Source organism: Mustela nigripes, chromosome 7, assembly GCF_022355385.1.
Source record: "Mustela nigripes isolate SB6536 chromosome 7, MUSNIG.SB6536, whole genome shotgun sequence".
Classification (NCBI taxonomy): domain Eukaryota; kingdom Metazoa; phylum Chordata; class Mammalia; order Carnivora; family Mustelidae; genus Mustela; species Mustela nigripes.
The window spans coordinates 126,548,208-126,572,270 of record NC_081563.1 but is presented as its reverse complement, the minus strand read 5'-3'; the positions used below and the strand labels follow the sequence as shown (position 1 = coordinate 126,572,270).

At 52.7% G+C, this 24,063-nt stretch overlaps 1 protein-coding gene across 5 annotated transcripts in view; it reads left to right on the top strand.

Annotated features, from left to right (window-relative positions):
- Nucleotides 1-24,063, top strand: part of CDH22 (cadherin 22) — a 120,437-nt gene that overhangs the window by 49,095 nt on the left and 47,279 nt on the right. For all 5 annotated transcript variants that reach the window (XM_059407141.1, XM_059407137.1, XM_059407138.1 and 2 more), the window contains 2 exons: nt 2,472-3,127; nt 10,996-11,290. In XM_059407141.1, coding sequence (XP_059263124.1) covers nt 2,873-3,127; nt 10,996-11,290 — 550 coding nt within the window. In that variant the 5' untranslated portion in view covers nt 2,472-2,872. The remainder of the gene's footprint in view (nt 1-2,471; nt 3,128-10,995; nt 11,291-24,063) is intronic.

Sequence of the window (24,063 nt, the reverse complement as noted above, 5' to 3'; positions counted from 1 at the left end):
TTCTTGCTTTGTTCCCAGTGCCCAATGCAGGCACTGGCATCAGGGAGATGTGGTAAATATTTGTTGAAGGAGTAAATGACTAACCAGGAGAAATGCATCTTTGTCCTGATACATAACTGAGGAACTGATTGTATCTTGCTGTCTTGAAAGTATGTTGAAGGAACGAATGAACGCATGCATTTCTGTCTCCCCACTTGTAGTAGATGCTAATGTTTGATGAATGAATGAATGACAGAATCTTTGAAAAGGGGCTGTAAAGAAAGAAAAGGAAGGAGGGAGAGAGAGAGAAAGAGCAGTAACAGGGTGCCTGCAAACACTGGGGATGGCCCCTTGTTCCCACCTCCTGCACCCCCCCAGCTCTCCCCAGACGTGGTCCCAGCCTCCCCCCATGCCCACCCTCCTGCCAGCCCCTCCCCTCTGCATCCCTGTAGGGCTGTGATGGGTCCTGGAACTGCCTGATGGAGTCAGGGGAACAGTTCCTGCCGAGCCCGCAGGGAAGTCATAAGCTCCAGGAAATGAAGGCTGCGGAGCGATGCCTCCTCCTCACCCATAACTCCAGCCTCATTACAACCGGCCCAGGCTGTAACGTGGGGAATCAAAGCCGGATCCCCAGAGGCGGCACATCTCCAGGATCGCAGAGCAGGGCCACCAGGGGAGGGGGGCACCTCATCCCTTGGCTCTGCCTTTATGCCTAGGCCCCACAGAGTGGGTGCGGAAGGGGTGAGACGGGGCACTGGGGACGCTCACACCAGTCTCATGGGCCCTCCTGGCCTCCATTCGTTCAGGGTGCCGCCTGCAGGGAAAGAGAACACCATGGTGCCATGTTCGGGACTCCTCCCTCCTCTCTTCCCTAGGGGCTGTGAGGTTTTCTCCTTCTCACTGCCCTGAGATGCTGCTTTAACCTCATCACCATCCCCCCTTCCCACAGATGACTCCCTACTCTGAACCCCTCTCTAAGGAAGTTCCTTTGCCCATGTGGGGAAGGAACACTGGGGAATCAGACATCTGCAGAATGGGTATAAAAAACCAGTCTCACAGTTGCTATGACTGACACAACTTAGTTAAAGGCAGGACAGCCGCCCGCTGTGCTGCTGGATCACATTTCTTCTGCCCCAAAGATTCTGGCCGCCTCTTTGTTCTGCCAGAGGACCTGGTCCATCCCCTGCCTAGCCACACACCCCATGTTTGCAACCGAACTCCCCCAACCAGCCAAATGCCCCCGAGTCAGCCTGCACACTCCTTGGCCCTGATGCCCATCCCTTTCTTCCCAACCACTCAGAAGCCCCCTCCTCCAAGAAGCAACCCAGATTCCTTTCCACCCACCATCTCCTTCCAGACACCGGTGCCCACTCTCTTCCCCGAGTCCTTCTTAGAGCTCTGCTCACAAGCCACCCTGCACTTATGTCGCCCACCCCGCTAAACTGGAAGCTTATTTATCTCTGTCCTAGCCTCCAGCCCAAATGTGGCCGAGCTCAGTGGAATTGAGTTGTTGAACTGAGCTGAACTGGGCTTGGGGAGAAGAGTGGGGACTGAGCCTCTCACCTCCACGCACTCTTGTCAGTGCCTGAAGTCCCTCCATTAAAGCAGCATTGCTGTCCCCTGTAAACACCCACATTAAGCCATTATTCATCATTATGGCTTGAGTAGGAGTTAGTCCCTCAGATCCTTTCGTGCTGAAAGCAGGATCTGATGGAGGTGAGGGAAGGAGAGATGGATTGATCTGGGGACAGCAGTGCTGGTCCAGGAAGGGGGAGCAGTGTCTCTCAGATGCTGCAAAAGGAAGGTTTTCTGGGGGAATGTGGAGACACTGTGGCAAGCTCAGAGGGGTTGCAGCCCCGCCCAAAGTCACTCAGGGAACCTCCATGCAAGGCCCCCTGGGATTCAGGTCCCCCACCGTGAAGGGACCCACGCAGCCATTAGCAAGAGAACAGAGGGCCCTTCCTGGGCTTCTGTGTTGGGTGGAATGACCTCTCACCTGCTTTGAGGAGGTGTGAATGTGGGTGGCAGGCTGGGTCCGGGACTCTGGGCACCCAGGAAGCCTGGGTCCTGGGGGCCCTAGAAGATCCCTTCTAGAAAGGCCTGCTCCCTGTCTAGGGTGGGGGATTTCCAGGGGGTGGGCTGGGGTGGACAGATTGCCAGCCAGGGAAAGGGGAGGCAGCTGGGAAGGTCCCTGCTCCCGTGGGCTTGAGGGCTGGTGGAGGACTCCGGAGAAGCTGAGCAGGGGTCTTAAGAAAGTCGGGGCAGGCTGGGGGAGGACAGGTGTGTGATGGGAGTTGAAAGGAAGCATCCAGGGCTGGAGTTGGGAGGTAGGTAGGGGAGGGGCAGAACTACTAGACCGGAGGACCAAGAAGGTGGGGGACCCCTAAGCATCACAACGGGTGTTTAACTGACGCCTAAACGTCGAGAGGTCCACTCAACCTGCCCTGCCCCCACAAGGCGCCTCCTCTGATGTTCTCTTGTTTCTCTCGCAGGCTCCGGGCCAGGTCGGGACCGCCCCTAGCCCTCCAGGGATCTGCCGGGCCCCTACCAGCACCCCTCTGCGCGGGGACCATGGCGCACACCCGCCTCGGGAGCCGCGGAGGCGCCGCCTGGTGATCCGGCCAAGGCGGCAGCGAGGGGGGCGCGGGCGGGGACCCCGGGGGCAGTCCATGCCCCGGGTGCCGCCGCGCCCCCTCCCCCTGCAGCCGGGCGCCCCCGCCGCTGGGCGGCGCGCAGGGCGGCGGGCCTGTCCGGGTGCCCCGTCGGGGGCGGCGCCCCGGCGGCCGCACTGAAGCCACCATGTGACGTGGTGCCGCTCCGTCGTGCCACGGAGCGGCGACGCCCTGGTGCCTCCCGTCCAGGCTCCTGGGCCCCGGCCCGGTGCAGGCCAAGCATGAGGCCGCGGCCCGACGGTCGGGGGCTCCGGGTGGGAGCCGCGCTGTCGCCCGCGCTGCTGCTGCTGCTGCTGCTGCCGCCACCGCCACCGCTGCCGGGACGCCTGTGGGCGGCGGGCACACCCGCGCCGGCGGCACCCGGGGCTCGGCTGGACGGCGCGCCGAGCGCCGGGCGCGTGAAGCGCGGCTGGGTGTGGAACCAGTTCTTCGTGGTGGAGGAGTACACGGGCACCGAGCCCCTGTACGTGGGCAAGGTAAAGTGGGGCCCCCGCACCCGCTGCCCCGCGCCCAGGACCCCTGGGACGCTAGGGACCCGGTTCCCCCAAGTCCCGGTCCCGGGTCCCTACTCCTAGCCCGCTCCCGGCTTGGGGCAGAAAGCAGGGTGGCGCGTTCTGCTCATCCCTCCCCGTCCCAAGCCCTCCTCCCATCCCCCTCCCCTGCGCCTCTCAGAGCAGAGCCGAGAGATCTAGTAGGTAAACCCAGGCCGTCACAGCTGGATCCATCTAGAATGTAGAAACAAGTTTGCAAATCTGATCATGTCACATACATACTGTCCCCACTCTGCTTAGAATTCTTCAGTAGCTTCCCATGCACTTGGGGTCAAGTCCAAATTTCACTGGGTTGCCTACAAAGATCTAGGTCCCCTGTAGCCTTACCTCCTGGCACACTCCTCTGAGTTTCAGGCCCAGGGCTCTTCTGACGGTCTTCACAGTGCACTGCTCCTGCCAATGCCCCTTCCCTTTGTCTGGGTTATTTCCTCCCCCTGAACAGGTCAGTTCTACTCCTGCTCCTGCTGATTAATCTATACTGACACTCAGGTCTCCACTCAAATGCCACATGTCCAGAGAGGCTGGCCTGACCACACCAGGCTTAGATCCCCTGGATATGGCCATCCATCCTTGTCACGATGCCTTCCAACGTCCCCATAGCGTTCCTTCATAACACTTAATTATGCATGTGTGTTTGATTATGCAGTTAATGTATATATTTCCTATCAGACAGTGTTTGTTTTCCTCACTGTCACATCCAGCACTCAGCACATATATTGTCCATAAACTGTTCGTATTAAATGAATGAATGAATGAGTGAATGAATGAATGAAAGCTACTCTCTCAAACTGAGTAAATGATGGTTAGTGAGGCTAAGCATCTGTGCCTTAGGAGTATGTGAAGCTGGGAGAGATTTTTGTTCAGCCATTCAATTCTCAGCCCCTCATGGGTGCAATGCCAGAGAGGCAGAGGCAAGTAAGATCCAGCTTCTGCCATCTGGGGGCTCCCCAGAGTAGCAGAGAGCTTTGATACATGATTCACAGGTGGGCACCTAGCGCCGAGCAGACATTCAGTAAATGGTATCTGTTGGCTGGCTTCATGGAGGAGAACACACGTGAGCAGGGTTTTGATGTATGAATAGGAGCTCCTGGGGCTGATGAGGAAAAGGGCATACATAGCCCGTGCAAAGACGTGGAGGCCTGAGGGAGCCTGCCTGAGTCAGAGACTTGTCAGCAGTTGAGGTACTGAGGTGGAGGGTGCTGGAACTCTCTGATTTCTGCCCGTCAGCCTTCCAGGAAGTTTTGGTCAGCAGAGACAGGTCAGGGGACCAACTCTGGAGTTTCCTGTGTGCTTAATGGGTCTGAGAATTGGAAGTTTGATCAACCTTCTCAGGTCAGAGGCTCAGGGATCGGGGATCGGGGATCAGGGAGGGGAGGAAGGGCTTGATGTAAATCTCCTGGTTTGTTTTGCAGGAAACTTAGATTTTCTCTGGTCTAGACACAGTAATCCCTGGTCCTTGGCTACCTTCCCTCCATCCATGTCCTTGCTCAAGGTCACCTGGCAAACTAGTGGCAGAGCCTAGGGCTCCTGACTTTCAGCCAGGGCAGTGAGATGGTGGAGCTGGCAGGAGGGACCAAGTCTGGCCAGGCCGCAGCTGATGGTGAGGAGACCAGGAATGCAGTCCTGGGGGCCAGATGCACCGGAACTTAAGGCCTGCCTCTGCCAACCCAGACTGTATTACCTTGAACGAGTTACGTCACCTCCTGAATCTGTCTCTTCGTCTGTAATGGGGGGCTTAGAGAGCCCATTTCCTAGAGTTGCTGAAAGGATTAAGGAAGAAGCCAGCATATATGGTGTTCAGACCGCAGTCACGTCAGCTGTTCTTCGTTGTTTTCTCGTTATTCTCATAGGACGCATTTAATCCGTAAACGGCAAGGTAGAAATCATCATTCCCTTTGGGAGCAAGGAAACCAAGACTGAGAAAGAGCAAAGTCCTAAAGGGGACAAGCAACTTGGCCAAGGCTTGAACCTGTGTGTGTGTCAGAGGCCAGTCCCAGTCTGATTCTTTTAACCTCTCTGAGACGTCCGGCCCTGAGAGGCGGACTTGAGTCCAGGAAATCCCCAGAGAGGCAGGGAAAGACATCTGCCCAAATGTCAGCTTGGTACTGTCAGGTACCTGAACTCTGTCGTCTGCCCAGCAGTTGGGGCGCCCAGGCCTCCCCATCCCCCAATAGTCCTGAAACCAGCAGAATCCACTGCTGACTCAGCACATTGCCTGTAGCTGGCTGGCCATTGGCATCTCAACAGCCTAAGGGGAACCCCATCCCTAACTCCAGGAACCAGAGTCAGTGGCCTTAGGAAGTCCTTTGATTATAACACCAGCAAACTGAGGCCAGAGGCAGAGAACATCAGACCAAAGTCTCCCAGCAACACAGTGACAGAACCAACCCTAGAAACCAGATTTTGGACACCAGCTTGGGGCCCAGGGCAATGTGAGTGCCCTTGACCATGAGCCAAGCATTGTGCCAGGCCAGAGTGTCTTTCTTCTCCTTGGGGCAACATCTCCTAACATCCTCATGGCTACCATGACCATGTTACCCCCCTCTTCCATCATCTTCACCCAGAGCCCCCCTCCTTTCTTCCCAGAGCGCACCTCTGCAGGGAAGAAAGAGAATTTTCCATCTCTTTGCAAACATGTGTCCAGAGCATACTGCCTTCGGAAAGGTGGTATATAGTATGTGGTTCGAGGGGGCCAGCTGGAGCCAGAGCTGCTGGGGGCTCAGATCCCAGCTCTGCCCCTTATTATCTCTCTGATTTGGGGCACATTACTGAACCTCTCTGAACCTCAGGTTCCTTATCTGTTGTTGAGTAAGGCCTTTACTAGCCTGTCCTCAAAGGGCTGTGGTGAGGATTTACCGAGCTGGTATAAGTCAAGAGCCAAGAAGAGCCAGCGCCTGGCACCTGGCTTGTGCTGGGTGTTAGCTTTTGTAGTTATAGGTCTCGCCTGTTATTTCCACCAGCTTGAGCCTCCCAGCTACACAGACACTCCCAAACCCCTTCCCCAAACCCTGGAAGCCTTCTGGGCAACCCATGTCCCAGGATTCTCCACCCCAAGTGGTGGCAGGTGGGGCGGGGAGAGGTGGTCGCTTAGCCCACCCCTCACTCAGTATGCAGTTGGAATATGAGGAATACGGGTTTGCGCTTTTAAAAACCACCTGTCCCCTTGCAAGCTGAGCCCCACCTTTGTGCAGGCCATTGCATGCACACACACACACACACACACACACACACACACACACACTCTTACCATACTCTCTCACTCTTTGGGGGAAAGGCCTTCTCCACGGTTCCAGTGAATTCGCTGCTTCCCGGTCCCCCGCCCCAGGGAGCCACTCGGAGCATCCGTCCTTGTCGAATTCCAAAGGTAGCTTAGCAACAACACCATCCGCAGAGTGAACCCCGGGCGCCCAACGGTAACCTATTTTACACACGCCTTCTCCATCACTCACCGCCACGCTCTTGTCGGCACCCGCAGGAACCCTGGGGTCCGTGATTGTCACTGAGGCCCCAACACCCACGGCTCCCTCCCCAGTCCTGCCCCGTGGACTATATACCACCTTTGCCACTTCTTCCCCTCACCTGCCCCCAGTACCCACCCTCCAAGCAGCCTCCCAGATTTCCATACAATCTGGGTACTTTGACTAATCCCTTTTCCGAACTGTAATTTCCCCAGAGGCTTCTGTCAGCTGGATGTGGATTTTGTAAGATTTTTAATTTTTTTTCTAAAAAGATAGAATTATGGGGTCAGCACTTATGACCAACTCCTGTGGGCGGTGAGATCTATTTTAGATATACAGCAGGATTAAAGTGGGGAGGAGAGCAGATTTAATTAAGTTGCTAATATTTAAAGAAAATTGATGAACTCCTGGTTTACGAGTAGCACAGGCATGAGCAGACCCCTCATTCCGGGGGGAGGCTTTTTATTTGATTTGCTTTCCGTTTAAATCCTGGACTCATTTTATTTGCGTAGCTGCGCTGTCCGTTTAATTGTCTTTAATAAGGAAAACGTACTTCTGCTCGCATTTAATTTTGATTTAATTAGGAGGAAGTAATTAATGGCCTCGTAAATCCCATTTTTCAGCTCCCCCCAGGATGAAAAGCCATCACTCTTGTGTTTTTCCCATTGTTTATGATCTGGGCCTTGGGCCTGGGGAGCGGGCTCTCCTCTGGGGCTGTCCACCCTTAATGGCGGTGGAAAGAACCCAGACTGTGGACTCAGGCTTCAGGGTTGCCTCTTGCTGGCTGTGTGACTTTAGAGGAGACTTAGGCCCTCTCTGATCCTCAGCTTGCAACCTGTGCAGTAGGGAGGAAATAAACTCTGATTCACAAGATCTTAATGAGACATCCATGAGGTCACAGTCAACGGTCTAGAAGTGTGTCTAATGAGTCTTCTCTGTAGTCTAGCTCATGTGTACCTGGGATTTGACAGTGACTGGATCCTCCAGAAATCCCAGAAGGCAGGTGGGGCATTTTAGTGACTGTTGTATATTTCATTCTTCATTCTTCATATTTCATTCTTCATTTTTGATATGTTTGGCGTCATGCCTTGTGCTGGGTACTGGGTAGAAGGAACTTGATCCTCAAGGAGCTTACATCTCACACTCCCATATGCATGTACCCTTACACACACACACACACACACACTCAACTCTCTCACTTCCCCTTATTTTCTCTGCAGGCCTACTCAGGACACCTATGTGTGCCAAGCATGGGGGTTTCAGAAGGTGTGAATCAAAGTTAGTCCACACCCCTGAGGCCCAGGACAGCTGGGGAGACAGATGTGCAACACTGAGGTGTTATGGGGAAGTGTGGAGCAGAAGGGAGTGTGCGTGGGCAGGATGAAGGCTCTTCAGCCAAATGGGTTGGGGCACCTAAGAGGACTGCCTGAAGGAGGAAACAAGCCCAGTTTAAAAGGGAAGAAGGTACTAGATGATGCTGCTGTCTCTCCAGTGGGTCAGGATTTCAGCCTACGGTCTTGTGTCAGACATTGGGGGATGAAGTGCGTGACCCTCAGTCCCTCCTGAGCTCAGGGTGGGAAAAGGAGAGGGAACTGGACTGCACGAACACCTATTTCATGCCAGGAGCTTCCACCCGTTATCTTATGAATCATCTGAACATGTGGGAGCCATAGTGTGTCCTTTACAGATGAGAAGACCGAGGCTCAGGGCCATACCACAGGCCAGTGGCAGAGCCTGAGCTGGCACCCAGCTGTTCCCGATCCCCAAGCCCATCGTCTGTCTCCATATGTGATTTGCAGTCCTTTTCCAAATGATGAAGTAGAGGCCCAGGTAGAAGAGGCCGCCTCTGACTGTGGCCGGTACAAGGCAAAAGGTGTGTCCAGCCCTCTCCCCCAGCCAGACTGACAGATCTGCAGAGGCTGCAGAAGGACAGACTGCACTTTGGAGTCAAACAGACTTGGGCCCAGCTCAGTATCCTCACCTGGGAAAGGTCGATACATGGACAGGCCGGCGCTCCAATGTTGAATTAGATTTCCGCAGAGGCTCGCCACACACCTGGCCCATGGTCGGCGCTCCATAAGCAAGAGTGCTGTCCTCCAGCCTCCCCTCACAGCTGAGAGTCTTGGGAAATGTTCTTCTGGGGGTAGAAATGTTCTCTCTGGAGCCAGGAGCCACGTGCGCAGGGCAGGCAGCCGCAGCCCAGCCCAGACCTACAGCTCTGAACTCTTAACTCCTACCCCCTGCCCCCACCCGTTCCGCTCTGACTCTGCAGTCCCCAGAGAGTGGCCATTGGGCCACCGCATGAGCGCTATGTCATCCTTCACGGGAGAAGCACATCAGTGACATCTCCGCCGGGTTCCACTCCCTCCTCCCCACCCGTCCCGCATGAGTGTCCATCCCTGTCCAGGGTCTGAGTTCACACATAAGGAAGGTCTGCCGGGACATGATAGAGACCCAGGAGGCAGAAAGGGAAGGCAACAATGATCTACCTCGGGTTCAGGTCATTACAAACATGCTCTCATTGAATCCTCACCGCACCTGTGCTAGGGAGGGCTCGATCTGATTTCTCGGGGGAAAACAGAGAGGAAAAATGGTCATAACATCAGCGAGTCATGGGATCAGGAAACTGGCTTCCTGAACTCAGCTGTGTGACTTCCCCTCTCTGCTTTTCCGTTTTCTCACCTGAGAAATGGGAAGAATGATGTTTCATAGGGCAGAGGTGAAGACGGCTAAGGTTATCGCTCTTAAGCGTCCCCCCATGTGGTGTCTATCCCACCGCACCGCGGTGTTTGCTGACTCCGTAAGCACACGCCGAGTCTGATTGGAAAGTGGATGGAGGTGCTGGAAGAGGGAACAAATTTACCCTCTCCTATTCCCACGTCCCCTGGGCCAAGGTGGAGCGAAAGCATAAACAGCAAACAGGAGAGACAGGTCTCCTCATCCCCAGCACTGCCAATGATTCAGGGCTGACGTCCTGAGATAATTTTATTGGGGGCATTAAACTGAGTTATGAGGTTTTTACAATACAGCCACTTATGAGAAATCTATTAACAGTAACTGGACAGGAAGAAGGCTTCTCAGTGGAGCCCAGAACGGGCATTAATTGGGGCAATCTATAACAGGACGGGGACCCGGGAAGGTTCCACCAGACGCCTCCATTTACTCCCCGCAATTTCTGCTGAGAATCAGCAGACTCGCCAAAAAGAGAGAGATGCCCATTAATCGGCTAATGAAATATGAAAATGTTTATGGGCCATTCAATCTTCCAAATGGCACTTCTATAATCCACCTTTCAGACACAGAGTTCCACCAGCAGAATTTATACCCGGGCTCCTCCTGCGTGGCAAGGGGTGGGATTTCATCCCCCTCCGTGACGACTTCATTGGTACCTGTTGTCCTGCTGTGTGGGCTGGGGTACGTGGCATCCTGGCCTGAAGGGGGCTTTAGAGATTCTGTCACTCACGTTACATCTCTGCGGAAGCTTAGAGTGGAGCAGGGACCCACCCAAGGTCACCCGCTTCATGGGACACTTTTCCCTCTGCTTGGAGTTGCCTCGGAAATTTGGGAATCGGAGAATCGGGACCTAGGTGTATCTGTTTGGGAGAACCCTCTTGCTACTGCTTCCTTGCCTAAGAGATCTCAGTTCAGTGAAAACAGCCTGGGACTTGGAGCCTGGCGGTGCCTGGATTAAATTGCACTTATATATAGCTAACATTTAGTAAATAATATAACAGTAACGATAGCTCCCATTTATTGGATACTTATAATGTCTCAGGCAGGGCTGATTTTCAGCTAGTACATACCAGTGTTCTTGTACCGGTCGTGAACATAGTGACATAGGCCCCCTCCCCCCACGCATAGTAAATGGTCTCCCTCCTCTCCCTCCTCCCCCAGTTCCCTCAGCTCCCCCGACCTCTCCGTGACCCAGTAGCCAGAGGGTCCTGCCTGGCCCAGCTAGGGTCCTGCAGCCGTAAGATCTTGTGGCAGTGCCCCTGCTGGCCTGGCTGGTGAATTTTGTGTGTCCCATGGTGCCAGGCAGGTACTAGAGCCTTCTGTAGATTTTAAACACTTTTTTCGAAAACTCTGAATGGATGAGTATGTGAATCACTTAGCACGGCCCCAGGCACAGAGCAGGGTCTCCGGTGATGAGCATTCCCTTCCGTCCTAGCTCCCTTCACCCCCTGCCCGCGCCCTGGGCCAGGCTCAGAGTCTGGGCAGGTGGGGCTGGACCCATAATTCCCAGCGGGGTCAGAAACAGCCGTTTGGAAGCTTGTTAGAAATGCAAACTCTGAGGGCCCGCCCCGGACCCACTGACCTTCCTCTCTGCCTCCCCAGATCCACTCGGACTCGGACGAGGGTGACGGGGCCATCAAGTACACCATCTCAGGTGAGGGAGCTGGGACCATCTTCCTGATCGATGAGCTGACGGGAGACATCCACGCCATGGAGCGCCTGGACCGTGAGCAGAAAACTTTCTACACGCTGCGGGCTCAGGCCCGGGATCGTGCCACCAACCGCCTGCTGGAACCAGAGTCAGAGTTCATCATCAAGGTGCAGGACATCAACGACAGTGAGCCCCGCTTCCTGCACGGCCCCTACATTGGAAGTGTGGCTGAGCTCTCACCTACAGGTGGGCGGCGGGCCCTGGGGGTGCTGGGCGGAGTCAGGGGCCTGGGCGAGGGGAGCTGCCAGGTTCGGAGTGGGAGCCTGTTACAGGGACTGGCTGATCCTCTGGGGAGAGGCAGGAGAGACAGGAAGTGCTGCCCCAGGCAGGGGATACAGGCATGAGTCCAGGAGCCCACACGGGCTCAAGCAGAGTGATGACATGGTCACAGCTGCACACCCGGACTAAGACACACACATGGCCCCAGCCATGTACATGGACACTGACCCCACATGACTTGGACTGCGGGTAGCCAGAGCAACATGCTTGGCCACGGTCACTCCCACAGGCCCAGCCCCACTTCCAGGCTCAGCAGCTCCCCTGTACACGGCCTTGCCCAGAGTTCAGCTCCACGCTGACCTTGCACAGCCCTTGGCCACAGTCCCACACAGGGGCAGGCACAACTGAACACGGGCACACCTACATCTGGAAAGAACCAGAGTGGAACACAGCTAGAACGAGGCCCAAGCACACAACCAGACACGGCCTCACACCCGACAGAGCCTCCTACAAAGCCCCTCAGGAAACAGCACCTCGCCCGTATGGAGCTTGTGCACAGAAACGACCACCTACGTAGCCATAGGCTAAAGCCACGAACAGAGGTGACCCACCTGGGCCTAGGCTCTAGCGGAGAGCAGCCACAACGGGGAGGGGCACAGCGACAGGGGCAACAGCATCCAGACAACTTCGTTTCCTGCCCACGGGAGACCCCAACACCAATCTAGGTCCCAAGACCTAGCCACTTGGGAACACAGGTTCACAGAGACGGCTGAGCCGCAGACGCAGGTCAGCAGCACGTAGCTGGGTATGGCCGCTAGAGTGCAGGGGCACCGGGAACGCACCATGGCATGGGTAGATCAGGAGCCCACACACCAGAACCCCTGCATGTGAGAAGACTGCAGGAGAGGCCACACTCGGAAGCTCACCACCACACAGCAGCGGGACACTGGAGCGAGAGGTTGGATGACTATACTGGCTCCCGTGGTAGGGCCCACTGAGGCCGGGACTCCCAGGAGAAGCCGGAGTCACGGGCAAGGGGCTCAGCCATCTTCTGCAGGGAGTTACCCCAGGCACCTGCATGCCAGGCTGGGTGGAGAGCAGTGGTCCTCAGTCCTCGACACCTCACATTCCATCCCTGACATACTGTGGTCGAGGGCTCAGGGCTGCCCCTCTCTGGGCCTTCCAGTCCTACTAGGGCATGTCAGAGGCAGGGGGTGTCTGAGCTCGGAGAGGGTGCGGGCAGCCCCCGCTTCCCCAGATGGGGCTAAATCTGACAGATTGGTGGGGAGAGAGCCAGCAGCCAGGGATGGAGAGGAAGAAGTGGACCAGAGATACGGGTGGGCACAGAACGACGGTGGGAGGCCAGAAACAGTGAGGGCGGGGATGCGGGTGTGGGCTGGTGCGCACACATGCACAGGTGTGCACGTGTGCCTGGTGTGCGTATGCGTTCACACACGTGTGTGCACGCACATGGCTAGGCAAAAGGCACTTTATGGCCTCTGTGTGCATACGGCATACTATGTGTCTGAGAGTATCCATTTATTTATTCGACAAGGGTACAGGAGAACCTACTATGTGTTGGGCACTGGGAACGTGCCGTTGAAGAGACAGACAAGCTTCCCTCTCATGGAGGGTAACTTTTGGCTGAGAAAGGCAGGCAGTGAGCGAGTAAACAAACAGAGCATTGGGAGGTGAAGCTAGAGGGCTTCTCTGAGGAGGTGACTGTGAAACAGAGACCTGAAGAAAGGAAAGGGTGGGCCCTGGGGGGAAGAGCATTCCAGGCAGTGGGAACCGTACCTACAAAGGCTCCGAGGAGAAGTGGAGAGGTGATCAGATTGTGCAGCCCCGGGGAGCCTAGTCGGGGCGTTCCGCAAAGAGGCTTGTTCAGAAGAGTGACATGGTCTGACTTAGTTTTAAAAGGACCTCACTCTGTTCGGTGAAGATCGGGTGGTGATGGGATTGGGGCGTGGGGCAAGGACAGAAGCAGAGGAGCATATTGTAATTACCTAGGTGGGAAATGATGGTGGCTTGGAGCAAGGCGGGATCAGTAAGGGTAGGGAGAGGAGGTCGACTTTGGGATCTATTTTAAAAGGAGAGCTGAAAGCATTTGCTAATGGATGGGATGTGGGATGTGAGAGAAAGACAATTCAGGGATGACTACTGAGGTGTTGACCTGGACAGTTAAATAGATGGGTTTCCATTTGCTGAGATGGGAGGAGCAGCGGGAAAAGCAGATCTGGGGGACAGTGCGAAATCAGGAGTTTGGTTTCAGTTGGGCTAAGGTTGGAAGTACTTACTAGACAGCCAAGTGGACATCTTCAATATACGGGTTCAGTGGAGAGATCATTGGAAAAAGCTAAAGTTGGAAGTACTTACTAGACAGCCGAGTGGACATCTTCAATGTACGGGTTCGATGGAGAGATCATTGAAAGTTGTTGGTAGCAAAGACCCATGGACTTTCAGAGCCTAGTGATTACTTAGAAATTAATTTTGCAAATGGGGGAAACTGAGGCTCAGAGGAGCAGTGATGTGTCCAGGATCACACAGCAAGTCAGGGGCAGTGAAAGCCCCTGATGTCCCCCCATCCAGCAGCCCCTACTCAGTGACTCAAACCCTGGCCCTGTGTCTCTTCATCCCAAATGGATCCACATGGAAAAGACCAGAAAAGTGACACAAGGTGAGGCTGGAGAAGGAAGCAAGAGCCATACCCAAAAGACCTGGTGGAAGCACAGAACCTGGGAAAAGCTAAAGCAAGGGAGCCAATCCAGTGCAAAGGTCCTGAGGTGCATTTTAGAAAGCTCTCTCTGCTACGGTTTGGAGAACAGGTGGGGATAGGGGACTCCAGAGGGAGGCATCGGCCAGGTGCTTGTCCATCACTTCACTCCCACTTCAACTCTGAGAAGTGATGGGACTGATGGTGGCATCCCCATCGAACAAATGGGAACACTGAGGCTCAGAGGGGAGAAAATATGTCCACCATTGCATAGCAAGTCAGTGACTGAGCAAGTCAAGTCTTGGTTCCTAGACTGTTGGAGTGGCAAGAGTCATTGCATCACACTCGGGGTAACTGAGGCCAAGAGAAAGACAAGGACACTTTCAAGGTCACCCAGATTGTAGGAGGCAGAGCCAGTCCCTGGGTTCATGAATATCAATCAGCCTGAGGAGCTCCTGCCCTGCCTCCCTTTCCCCTCCCAGCTCACTGACTCTGACATTCAGCTCAGGAAAGAGGGAGGCATTGGATTCAACTTGGACAAGCCAAGGAAGCCAGGAGGAGAGGGAGGAAGCAGAAATTAAATTAGTTTATTTCATTTAAGCAACTTTTTGAAGAGGAAGCAAATCTGACACCGGGGTGCTTGTGGAGACTCCAGGCAGCTTTGAAAATCAGTCACAATTACTGAGCCTCCTGATCTGGGCTGAAGAGGGCGGGGCGGACAAGCGGCACCAGGGTCTGGGCAGCTTCGGAGATCAGAGGGAGCAGGGACACAGCTTGGGACATGAAAGGCAGCGGGGCTCGCAAATTAAACCACTCACAGCTTAAAAAGGAAGGGAAGTGTGCCGGGGGCCTCCGATGAGCCACGCTTCTGAGCAGGGGCACACCAGCCTCGCTGAACCTAACACAGTGAAGCAGGTCCTACAGCTGACCGTCAGGAAGCCTGGCTCCCTACATGACCTTGGGCGAGTCCCTGCCTCTCTCTGGGCACCGGGTTCCCTTCGAAACATTGAAGGGGTTTATTCATGCAATAGACATTTACTGAGGGTCTACTCTGTGCCAGGCACTGTTCCAGGCACTGGAGGTTCTTAGGAAGCCTCCATACAGGGCAGAGAGACAGACGGGAATGAAATAAACAAGCCAATATATTATAGGCCCTTATATAACAGGTCTAAGTGCTGTGAAATCTAGAGAATTTTTGCATTATACTGGGGGAGTGCTATTTTAGATAGAGGAGTCAGGAAGGGCCTTTCTTTACAAAAGAGCATATTTGAACAAAGATCTGAAGGAACCAAGGAGCTATGTGAAACAGTGGTTTTCATACTTGACTGTGCATCCACATTACTTGGAGAGCTTGCTAAAATACAGATTGATGCCCTTTCCCCCCAGGGTTTCTGATTCAGCAGGTCTGGTTATTAGAAATGTTTGCATTTTTTAATTAATTCCATGGTGATGCTGCTATTGCTGGCTCAGGGACCACACTTGGAGAATCACTAAGCTGGAGGAAGAATGTACAGGCAGAATAAACAGCAAGTGCAAAGGTCCTGAGACATAGTGTGTTTGTCATGAGGGGTCAGTGTGGGTGAAGAGAGAAGTAAGTGATGTAGGGGGAGAGTCCAATGAGATTGAAAGAGATACTGGAAACAGGATCACGTAGGACACTGTAGCCATTGAAAGGATTTCGGTTGTACTCTGAGTGAGATACAGAGTCAATGAGTGATGTGATCCAACTTATACTTTTAAAAGCTGACTTGTTGGCCACCATATTGAAAATGGACCATAAGGGGACAATGTTGGAAGAAGGGAGATCAGTGAGGAGGCAGCTGCAATCATGTGGGCAAAAGGTGATGCTGACTCAGACCCGCATAGGAGGTGAGAAGGTATGGGATTCTGGGTGTATGTTGAAGGTAGAGCCAACTGGGCTTGTGAGGGACCAGATAAGAGGAGTGAGAGGGAGACAAAGCAAGGATGTGGTTGACAAGTGTGTCCTGAGCAATGGATGGATGGAGCTGCTGAGATGGGGACTGCTCCAGCAAGAGCAAGGTTACAGCACAAAATTAAGACTCTTGGGTATGTTAAGACTGAGATGTCTACTAGAAATCTGGGTGGAGCTGTCAAGGGGACAGTTGGGTCTCTGAGTCTGGAGGTCAGGAGCACTATCAGGGTCAGAGATACAATTTTGAAGGTCATCAGCAGAGAGAAGGAATTTAAAGCTCAAGGCTGGATGAAACCAACAAGAAAGTGAGTTTTGAGAGAAAAGATTTAGACTAGATAATCTCCTAATGTTGGGGGCACCAGACCCCTTCCCACAAGTTTCACAACCTGAGCAGTGGACAGCAAGATCTCACAGGGCTCTCATGCCCAGTTCAACTCTACCTACTTATTAATGCCAACTATGTATAAGATATGCTTGGCACTGTTGAGGATACAGAAATGAGAACTTCAATCCAACATGCATCTATTAGCCACTACTTTATTCCGGGCACTGCAGGGGATCTAAAGATAAGTAATTGAATTAAATCCACAAATGTTTATTAGCACCCATTATGTACAAGGCCTCCAGTGTACTTGGCTCTGTAGGGGTTGCAAAGATGAGTCACCTAACTTAGCAAACATTTATTAGCACCTACTTTATATATAGCCCCAAGGGGATAGAAAAATAAGCAGTTGCTTTCAATTCAATAAACATGTATTAGTGCCTACTGTGTACATGGCAATTGGGTAGGTATGTGGGGATGCAAAGAAGAGCAAGACCCTCCCCTGACCTTAAAGTGATGGCAGATCAGTTTCATCTCTGGGGTGAACTTTGGCCAAATGGTAGTGACTATAGGGTTGTGTTGAGAAGGAATCTGAGGCCCCTCCCATTCAAGCTCAGGAGAAAATGCCGCAAACGATTAGTAATGTCTGCTGAGAGCAAAGGCAAGCCAATGGAATGGTTCATTTGGCATTGGATTGGCATTGTTGGACCATGGGATTGGGACTCAGTGAGCTGTGGAAATGGGCAGGGGCTCTGCCAGAGCGGGGTTCCCATGTATTCCAGTTCCTCTGTGAGCAGCATCTCTAACCGACAGAAGGGCTGTTTTGTAGTATAGCCTGCACTTCTTGGGACATTTGCTAAATAACAGCTGTCAGCCAACACTGCTTTCACAGAGCTATTTCCTCTTATTCTCAACAATCCTGGGGAATAAGCAGGGCAGGTATTACTGTCCTCATTTAACCAATGAGGAAATAAATGCAGAGAGAGATAAAGTAACTTGCCTGAGTTTCCAGAGTGAGAGCTGGAGCCAGAACTGGACCCCGAACCCAGAAGCAGAACCCAAGCCACTTGCCTCAGCTTGTGTGGGCAACAGCCATGCACAGAGACTTTATAGCTTGCAAAGCACTTTCACATCCCTGATCTTAATTGATTCTCCCAGAAGCTCTCAGGTCAAGTGTTAACACACCCATTTTATAGCTGGAGAAACTGAGGCTCACGAGGGGAAGAAGGTAACACTGGAAGAGCACACTACTGATTGTTGAATCCAGTGGTTGGCGGGGGACAGGGCAAGGAGGAAGGGAGGAAAGCAGGAGGCAGTGTGTTCCCCAAAGGTCTCATTTGGGGAGGGTAGCAACAAGCTGGGAGCCTCTGAGTGTCCTGTCTGCAGCCAGAGAGAGTGTGGCTCAGCAGCCCTCAGGCCCAAGCCAGGAATCAATCGCTGGCCTCTGCAGAGACAACTTCTAAAGATGTTTTTAATTAAAGTCCAGGAAGATCTATATGTGCAATATCTCCTTGCCTAGCAACGGCACTGGCTCTCACCACCCAGGATCGGGGGAAACAGGACAGGAGATTTCTGGTGGAGAAAGGTGGCAAGGAAGAGCAGAGGCCCTGGCCCTCAGGAGTCATCCCCGTGGCCCAGGGAACCTGGACAGTGAAGAGTGGATCCATGCCTTTCTTTGTCATTTCCATCAACAAATTATTCCACACACACAAGCACCTTCTCTAAGCCAGGCCCTATACCTACATAGCAGTGAGTACAAAGGTGACCGAGCCACCATCCTGCCCTCAAGGGCCTAGCACACAGTGGGTGCTCCATAGATGTCGGGTAACTGAATAGAAGCAAATAATAAGAAAAGAAATGTTTGCTTTCTGCAACAGGCAGACCGTTGCTACTACAGCAGATACTTAAAATGTTGCTGTCCCAACAAATAAGGTGACCAGACTACATACTAGACAGTCCCATTTAAATGTGGGAAGGACAGAAGAGCACAAGTGTCTCAAACTGGGATGGTAGGAGAGTCCTCTCTCTCAGGGGAACAGATTAGCTCCCCATACACATTCATGGGTGAGTCCATGGCTGGGATCTACGAGGACAAAGGGAGGGGACGGTGTCCCAGAGTTTCACTGGAGACTCTGGAAAAGCGTATTTGCAACATAGGGCACTCTTATCCCATTGAGCCAAAACTGCTTCTTCTCTTTGTCCCCCCTCCCACTCTCTCCCACTCTCCTCTTGCTTAATATGTATCTCTGCCTGTCTCTGTTTCTATATAAGTCTACTTTCTGACTTTATCTCTGCATTTCTACCTCTTTCTGTCACATTCTGTGTTCCACTTTCTCCCTGTCTCTATGTATCTCTGCCTTTCTGATGCTCATATCTCTGTCTCTGTCCTAATTTCTTCCTATGTGTCTGGGTATCTGTTTTCCCACTTTCTCCCTGCCTGTCTCTCTGAATCCCTGTCCCTCTGTCCCTTGTCTCTGTGTCTCTGACCCACTTTCTAACCTCATCTCTTAGTGACACCTTCTCTGTCACTTGTTTCTGGGCCTGCCTCCTACCCCTCCCTCCCAACTACTCCCCGCCCCACCCATGTTCTTGCATCTCCTGAATATCATTAGGCTGCCCTGGCTGGGCAGCCGGAAGCTGTGGAGGCCAGCCCAGTGAGCCAGCATCATAAGTGATGATCAAAGAGGGAGTTGGGAGGGAGAGTTTGAGAAGGGGTTTGTTTCCTGTGTAATCTGAACGTTCCCAGGGACTCGACAAGTGGTTTTTAATTTTTAATAGAAAGCATTCCGTGCAGTTCTGGCAGCAGCAGGGGGTGGGACTCATTTTTTATAAATGTTTGAGAAGCTAAATGTGAGCTGAGGGTTTCCCCAGGCCCAGCAGGGCGGCAAAGGGAAGTAGGGAAGAGGCATGACGGCAATAATTACAAACATCTTCATAATAATGACACTTGGTCACCTCGTTTGAAGATTCTGTTCCTTTCCAAAGTGCTTCGTCTCTTTCATCTCATTAAAGGGCCTCCCTCTTCCAGGGAGTCCAGAAGGATGAAGTATTATCTCCATTTTACAGAAGGGGCACTGAGGCCCCGTCGGGTCAGTTTTCCCACAGCCACAAAGCCCAGGAGAGGGCTGGGATGACTTCAGTCCTGGGGCTCCCCTCCCCATAGCACCACCTCCTCCTTGAGCCAATGGGACTCCTCCTGGGGGCTCCGGAGCCCAAGTCTAGGTGGCAGTTGGACCTCGTAGATATCAAAGACAAGAGCTAAGAAAGGAAAGAATTCTGGGTTGGGAGCCAGGCCATGGGTTCCAATTCTGGCTCCATGTCAAACCATGTCAGAGACATCCAGGTAAACCAGAGATAAGGGGTGAGCTTGACCCCTCCCTCCTGATAATGGTGTCCAGGAATTTTTTACTTCAGGCCAAGGGCACAGCCCCAGAGACCTTCTGACCATTGCAGAGAGACAAGAGGAATAAACTACTGAGTGCTACTATATGCCCAGCTTTACCAGCCATGTAAATCCATCATTTCTAGTCCTCAGAGCATCCCTGGGAGGCAGAGGGGCCTCCTCTAGACTAAAGGTGAGGAAAGAGGTCAAACAGGAAGAAAGACTTGACCAAGAGCACAGAGTGAAGAAGGGGCGGGATCCGAACCCTAGACTCTCTGATGCCAAAGCCCACCCAGTCTCATCTCCTGGCAGGAGTCTGAAGTCTCATGCTGATTTTGCCTGGGAGGAGCACTGCTGACTTGGTGGCATGTGTCATCCTTGCTTCTTCCTTCCTAGGGTCAGTCTCAGGACTGGCACAGTGAGTCCAGACATGCTGGCTCCACAGACCTGGGCTGCAGTCTTTCCCTACCACTTACCACTGATAGAACCGGGGAAAGTCACTGAGCAGAGACCCCATGACTCAGTTTCCTGAGTTCAGTCAGGGGTTTGGCCGGTAGTTAGCCTGGGATGCATTCTAGAATCACTGCAGCAGTTTTTAAAAATGCCCTTGTCTCTGCTTCACCCCAGGAGAGGCGTACGGAATTGGTCTGGGGTGGGGTTCAGCATCAGTTTTATTTTAAAGCTCCTAAGAGATTCTAATATGCAGCCAGGGTAAGACACACTGGTTTCTGTGCTCTCTGAGGACCAGCCTTTCCACATTTAACATTCTACGTGGAACCCTGCTCTGAAATCCTGTTTACCCAAGAATCATTTGGGCAATACTTCCTATGCCGGCCTGGATAGAGGCCCTTAACCCCATGTAGCTTAAGAGTTGGCTGGCAGCACCATGGACAGCAACCAGCCCACCCTAGCCAATCCCAGCCCTGCTTCTGGAACTCCGAGCTTCAACCAGTTGTGGCAGGGAGAATCCTGGATGCTGTTCCTTGCCATTCCCCTCCTTTCTCTGACTCGTCCCTCTCTTACTTGCCTGTCTCCTTTTACTCCTATTGCCCCCCCCCCCCACTTCATAAGTCCAGGCATATGTGGGTTTTGACATCAGATCAACCTGTTTTTGAATCCTGCCTCTCCTATTTCCTTACCAGGTGAACTTAACTGGGCATTGTTCTTGGTTCTGAACATGGAGAACTGTTTGAGTTCTCACAGTGATCTTGAGAGCTTGGCAGTAATATTACCTTCATTTCACAAGTGAGGAAACTAAGGCACAAGGGACTTCATTGCTTAACTTCACTCAGCCTCATTTTTTCATCTGTAAAGTGGGAATCTCAATAGAGCTTACTTCAAGCTTATTTTATAATTCCATGAGATAACAGACATAAAGGGCTTCTCATAGGATCTAGCACAAAGTATTATTCAGTAAACATAATCTATCATTATCTTCGAATAACAATATGTAATAATAGGTTTCATCAGCATTTATTATTAATTCACATTTTCACCCTTCACTGTGCATAGCAGTTCCCTCATCTGTAAAATGGGAATGATGCAGGATTGTACGGTGTTGGCTCATATCCACTCACAATAGGCAAATATTGATTTTCTGTTTTGCGAGCCACTTGATATCACATAGGTAGCTTGAAATTGGCCATGGTGAGAGTCTCTACACCATGTAAATCAACAAATACAACAAGGTAGGGCGTTCCTCCCCACCCCTCTAGCCCTCTGAGCTGATGGTTAAACATTTACCAGCATACCACTGCATCTACATCTTAGAATTCAACTGAGAATTAAAGGAGAGAGTGGATGTGATGGTCATTATAAAATCTAACTGCTGAATGGAGGGGAGCTGACCATGCGGTGGTCCCGTAGCAGCCACAAGCCTGGCACCCTTTTATCTGCTCATTCTGGGGAGCTGCTGACTTGTGAAGAAGGTAGGAGGGGGTCTGGAGCCTGGGGAGCCAGTGGTGAATCACTGACCCTTCACCATCCCCACGTGTCGGCATTAACTATAATGGCTGCAATAAAGAATCCGGGATTGGGGAAATGATTCCATCATCCCCGCAGGAGTCCCTGGGATGCAGCCAGGGAGAGAGAGAGAGATCAGCCATTACCCTGGTGAGTCATTCAGCTGGATATTGTGCCTTGCCCAAGGGGGGGGGGGGGGACAAGCAGAGGGGAGTGGCAGGGAGACCCTCTCTCATAACAGCTACAACAGCCACTATTTATTGAGCACCCACCATGAGCCTGATGCTTTATGTATCTTCTCCCTTTTCAGTGTGTCTGTGAGGGAGGCATGATTGTGTTCATATACTCACATGCCATGCCTCCCAAGACAACAACCTACATTTATTGAGTGCTTAGCGTGGGGCAGGCACTGTCCTCGGTGCTGAACATGAAGTCTGTTTAAATTCCTAAAACAATTTTAGGAGTTTGGTAATATGCTCATCTTTATTTCACAAATGAGAAAATTGAGGCACAAGGGGGTTGTGACATGTTCAAGGTCAAACTGCTAGTAAATGGCAGAGTCATCACTGATTGTGATTTATTACACTGAGCCACCATCCCCAGAGCCACTCTGCCTGCCTGCGTTGACTGTCACCCCAGGAGGGCTTTGACCTCAGAGTCCTGGGTTCAAATCCCACCACTTCCTCTCTCAGTGCTCTTGGTCAAGTGTTCCTACTTGTCTGACCTGTTTCCTCACCTGTAACTTAGAGGGGAACATTCTGGCTCTCAGAAATACTATGAGGATTAGAGATGATGAATTTTTTTAAAGATTTTATTTACTTATTTGACAGACAGAGATTACAAGCAGGCAGAGAGGCAGGCAGAGAGAGAGGAGGAAGCAGCCCCCCCCCCCCCCCCCGCTGAGCAGAGAGCCCGATGTGGGGCTCAATCCCAGGACCCCCAGACTATGACCTGAGCCGAAGGCAGAGGCTTTAACCCACTGAGCCACCCAGGTGCCCCAGAGATGATGAATTTAAGTGCTTGGTGAAGCTGGACATGTAGTAGGTGCCCCTAAGAGTTTATTCCTTTTTCCTCTTTCTGTATAATATGAGGCACCTGGGGTTATGTCCTTGGCCCTGAGAGGAGACCCTGGGCACCAAGCATCGAGGGGGAGAGGGCTTGCTCAGATACCTTCCCTAGCTTTTCTGGGCAACCCTGACATGGCTGACATGGAGCAGGAGCTGCCAAAGAGAGGCGCATTGCAGGGCCGGTTTAGAAGGCTCAGGCTGGGAGGGGGGATATAGAGAGGAAAATAAGGAATGCAAAAGAGTGAAAAATAAATACATGTGTCTGTCTGGAATGATCGAGGGCCCCAGGCTGGAGGCGGGAGAGGCGGGCGGCAGGCTGGGCTTAGCAGAATTGCTGCAGTAGCACTTCCAGAGCCTCACTCATTAGCCAAGCTGTGAATGGGCCTTACCTCCTAGCAGGCACCCTTCTGGCCCAGAGTGTACCACCCAGCCCCGGGAAGGCCCCACCCAGGACCTCAGCAGGTCTGGGTCCCATCCCTTCACCAGCAGGGCATTCAAAAGAAGGCATCACCTTGAAGTGACGTCTGAGTCTTATCCTCTTGGCTCATATCCTGAGCTCCCAAGACTCCTTCTTGGGTCTTCTACTTCACCCCCTCCTTTCTGGAAAGGTTCAGATGGACCAGAAGGCTTTGCCCACCTCCCCATCCAACCCTCCCCCACCCCACCCTCAACCCCCTCCTGTCCAGCCTCACATCCCAAGCCCTGATTTCGTCAAATTGAACATGATGTCAAATTAGAGCCATCTCTGGGACAGGCCGAGAGAAGCTCCCAGTTTAATGAGGCAGCGTCGAAAATCAATAACTTAATTGCCGCTGTTTGATGGACTTTTATCCAATTTATACTCTCCCCAGCAGCCTACGTGCAGAGCATGCAGAGCATGTGAAGTGTGTGTGTGTGTGTGTGTGTGTGTGTGTGTGTGTGTGTGTCTGGGGCGGGGGACTGTCTGGACACCCAGGGGGAGGGGCAAGGAGGGCACCAGGACCCACAGCCAACTATTTCCCACAGGGAAAGCTGGGCCTTACCATCCTCCTGCCCCCAATCCAAAAGCTACTGGCCTCTGAGCCCCAGTGAACTTGGTTATCCTTCTGGGCTGCCCAATCCCCATCGTGTGGGGGGTGGTAAGGTGGGAGGGAAGAGAGGCAGAATTCTCTCGAGAAATCAGGAGGGGCGGGGGTGGGTAGAAAGACCCCTGTTTTGGGAGTCAGGTGCCTAGTTTCCAGTCCTGGCTCTAACTCTGACCGTGATGACTTAATTGGTGATGATGACCATTGCATCACCCGCTGAGACAGCCCCATCTGGACTGAGAATTTAAAGTGCATTCCCTCAACATCAAGAACCAAGGACTAGGATTATCCCCCATT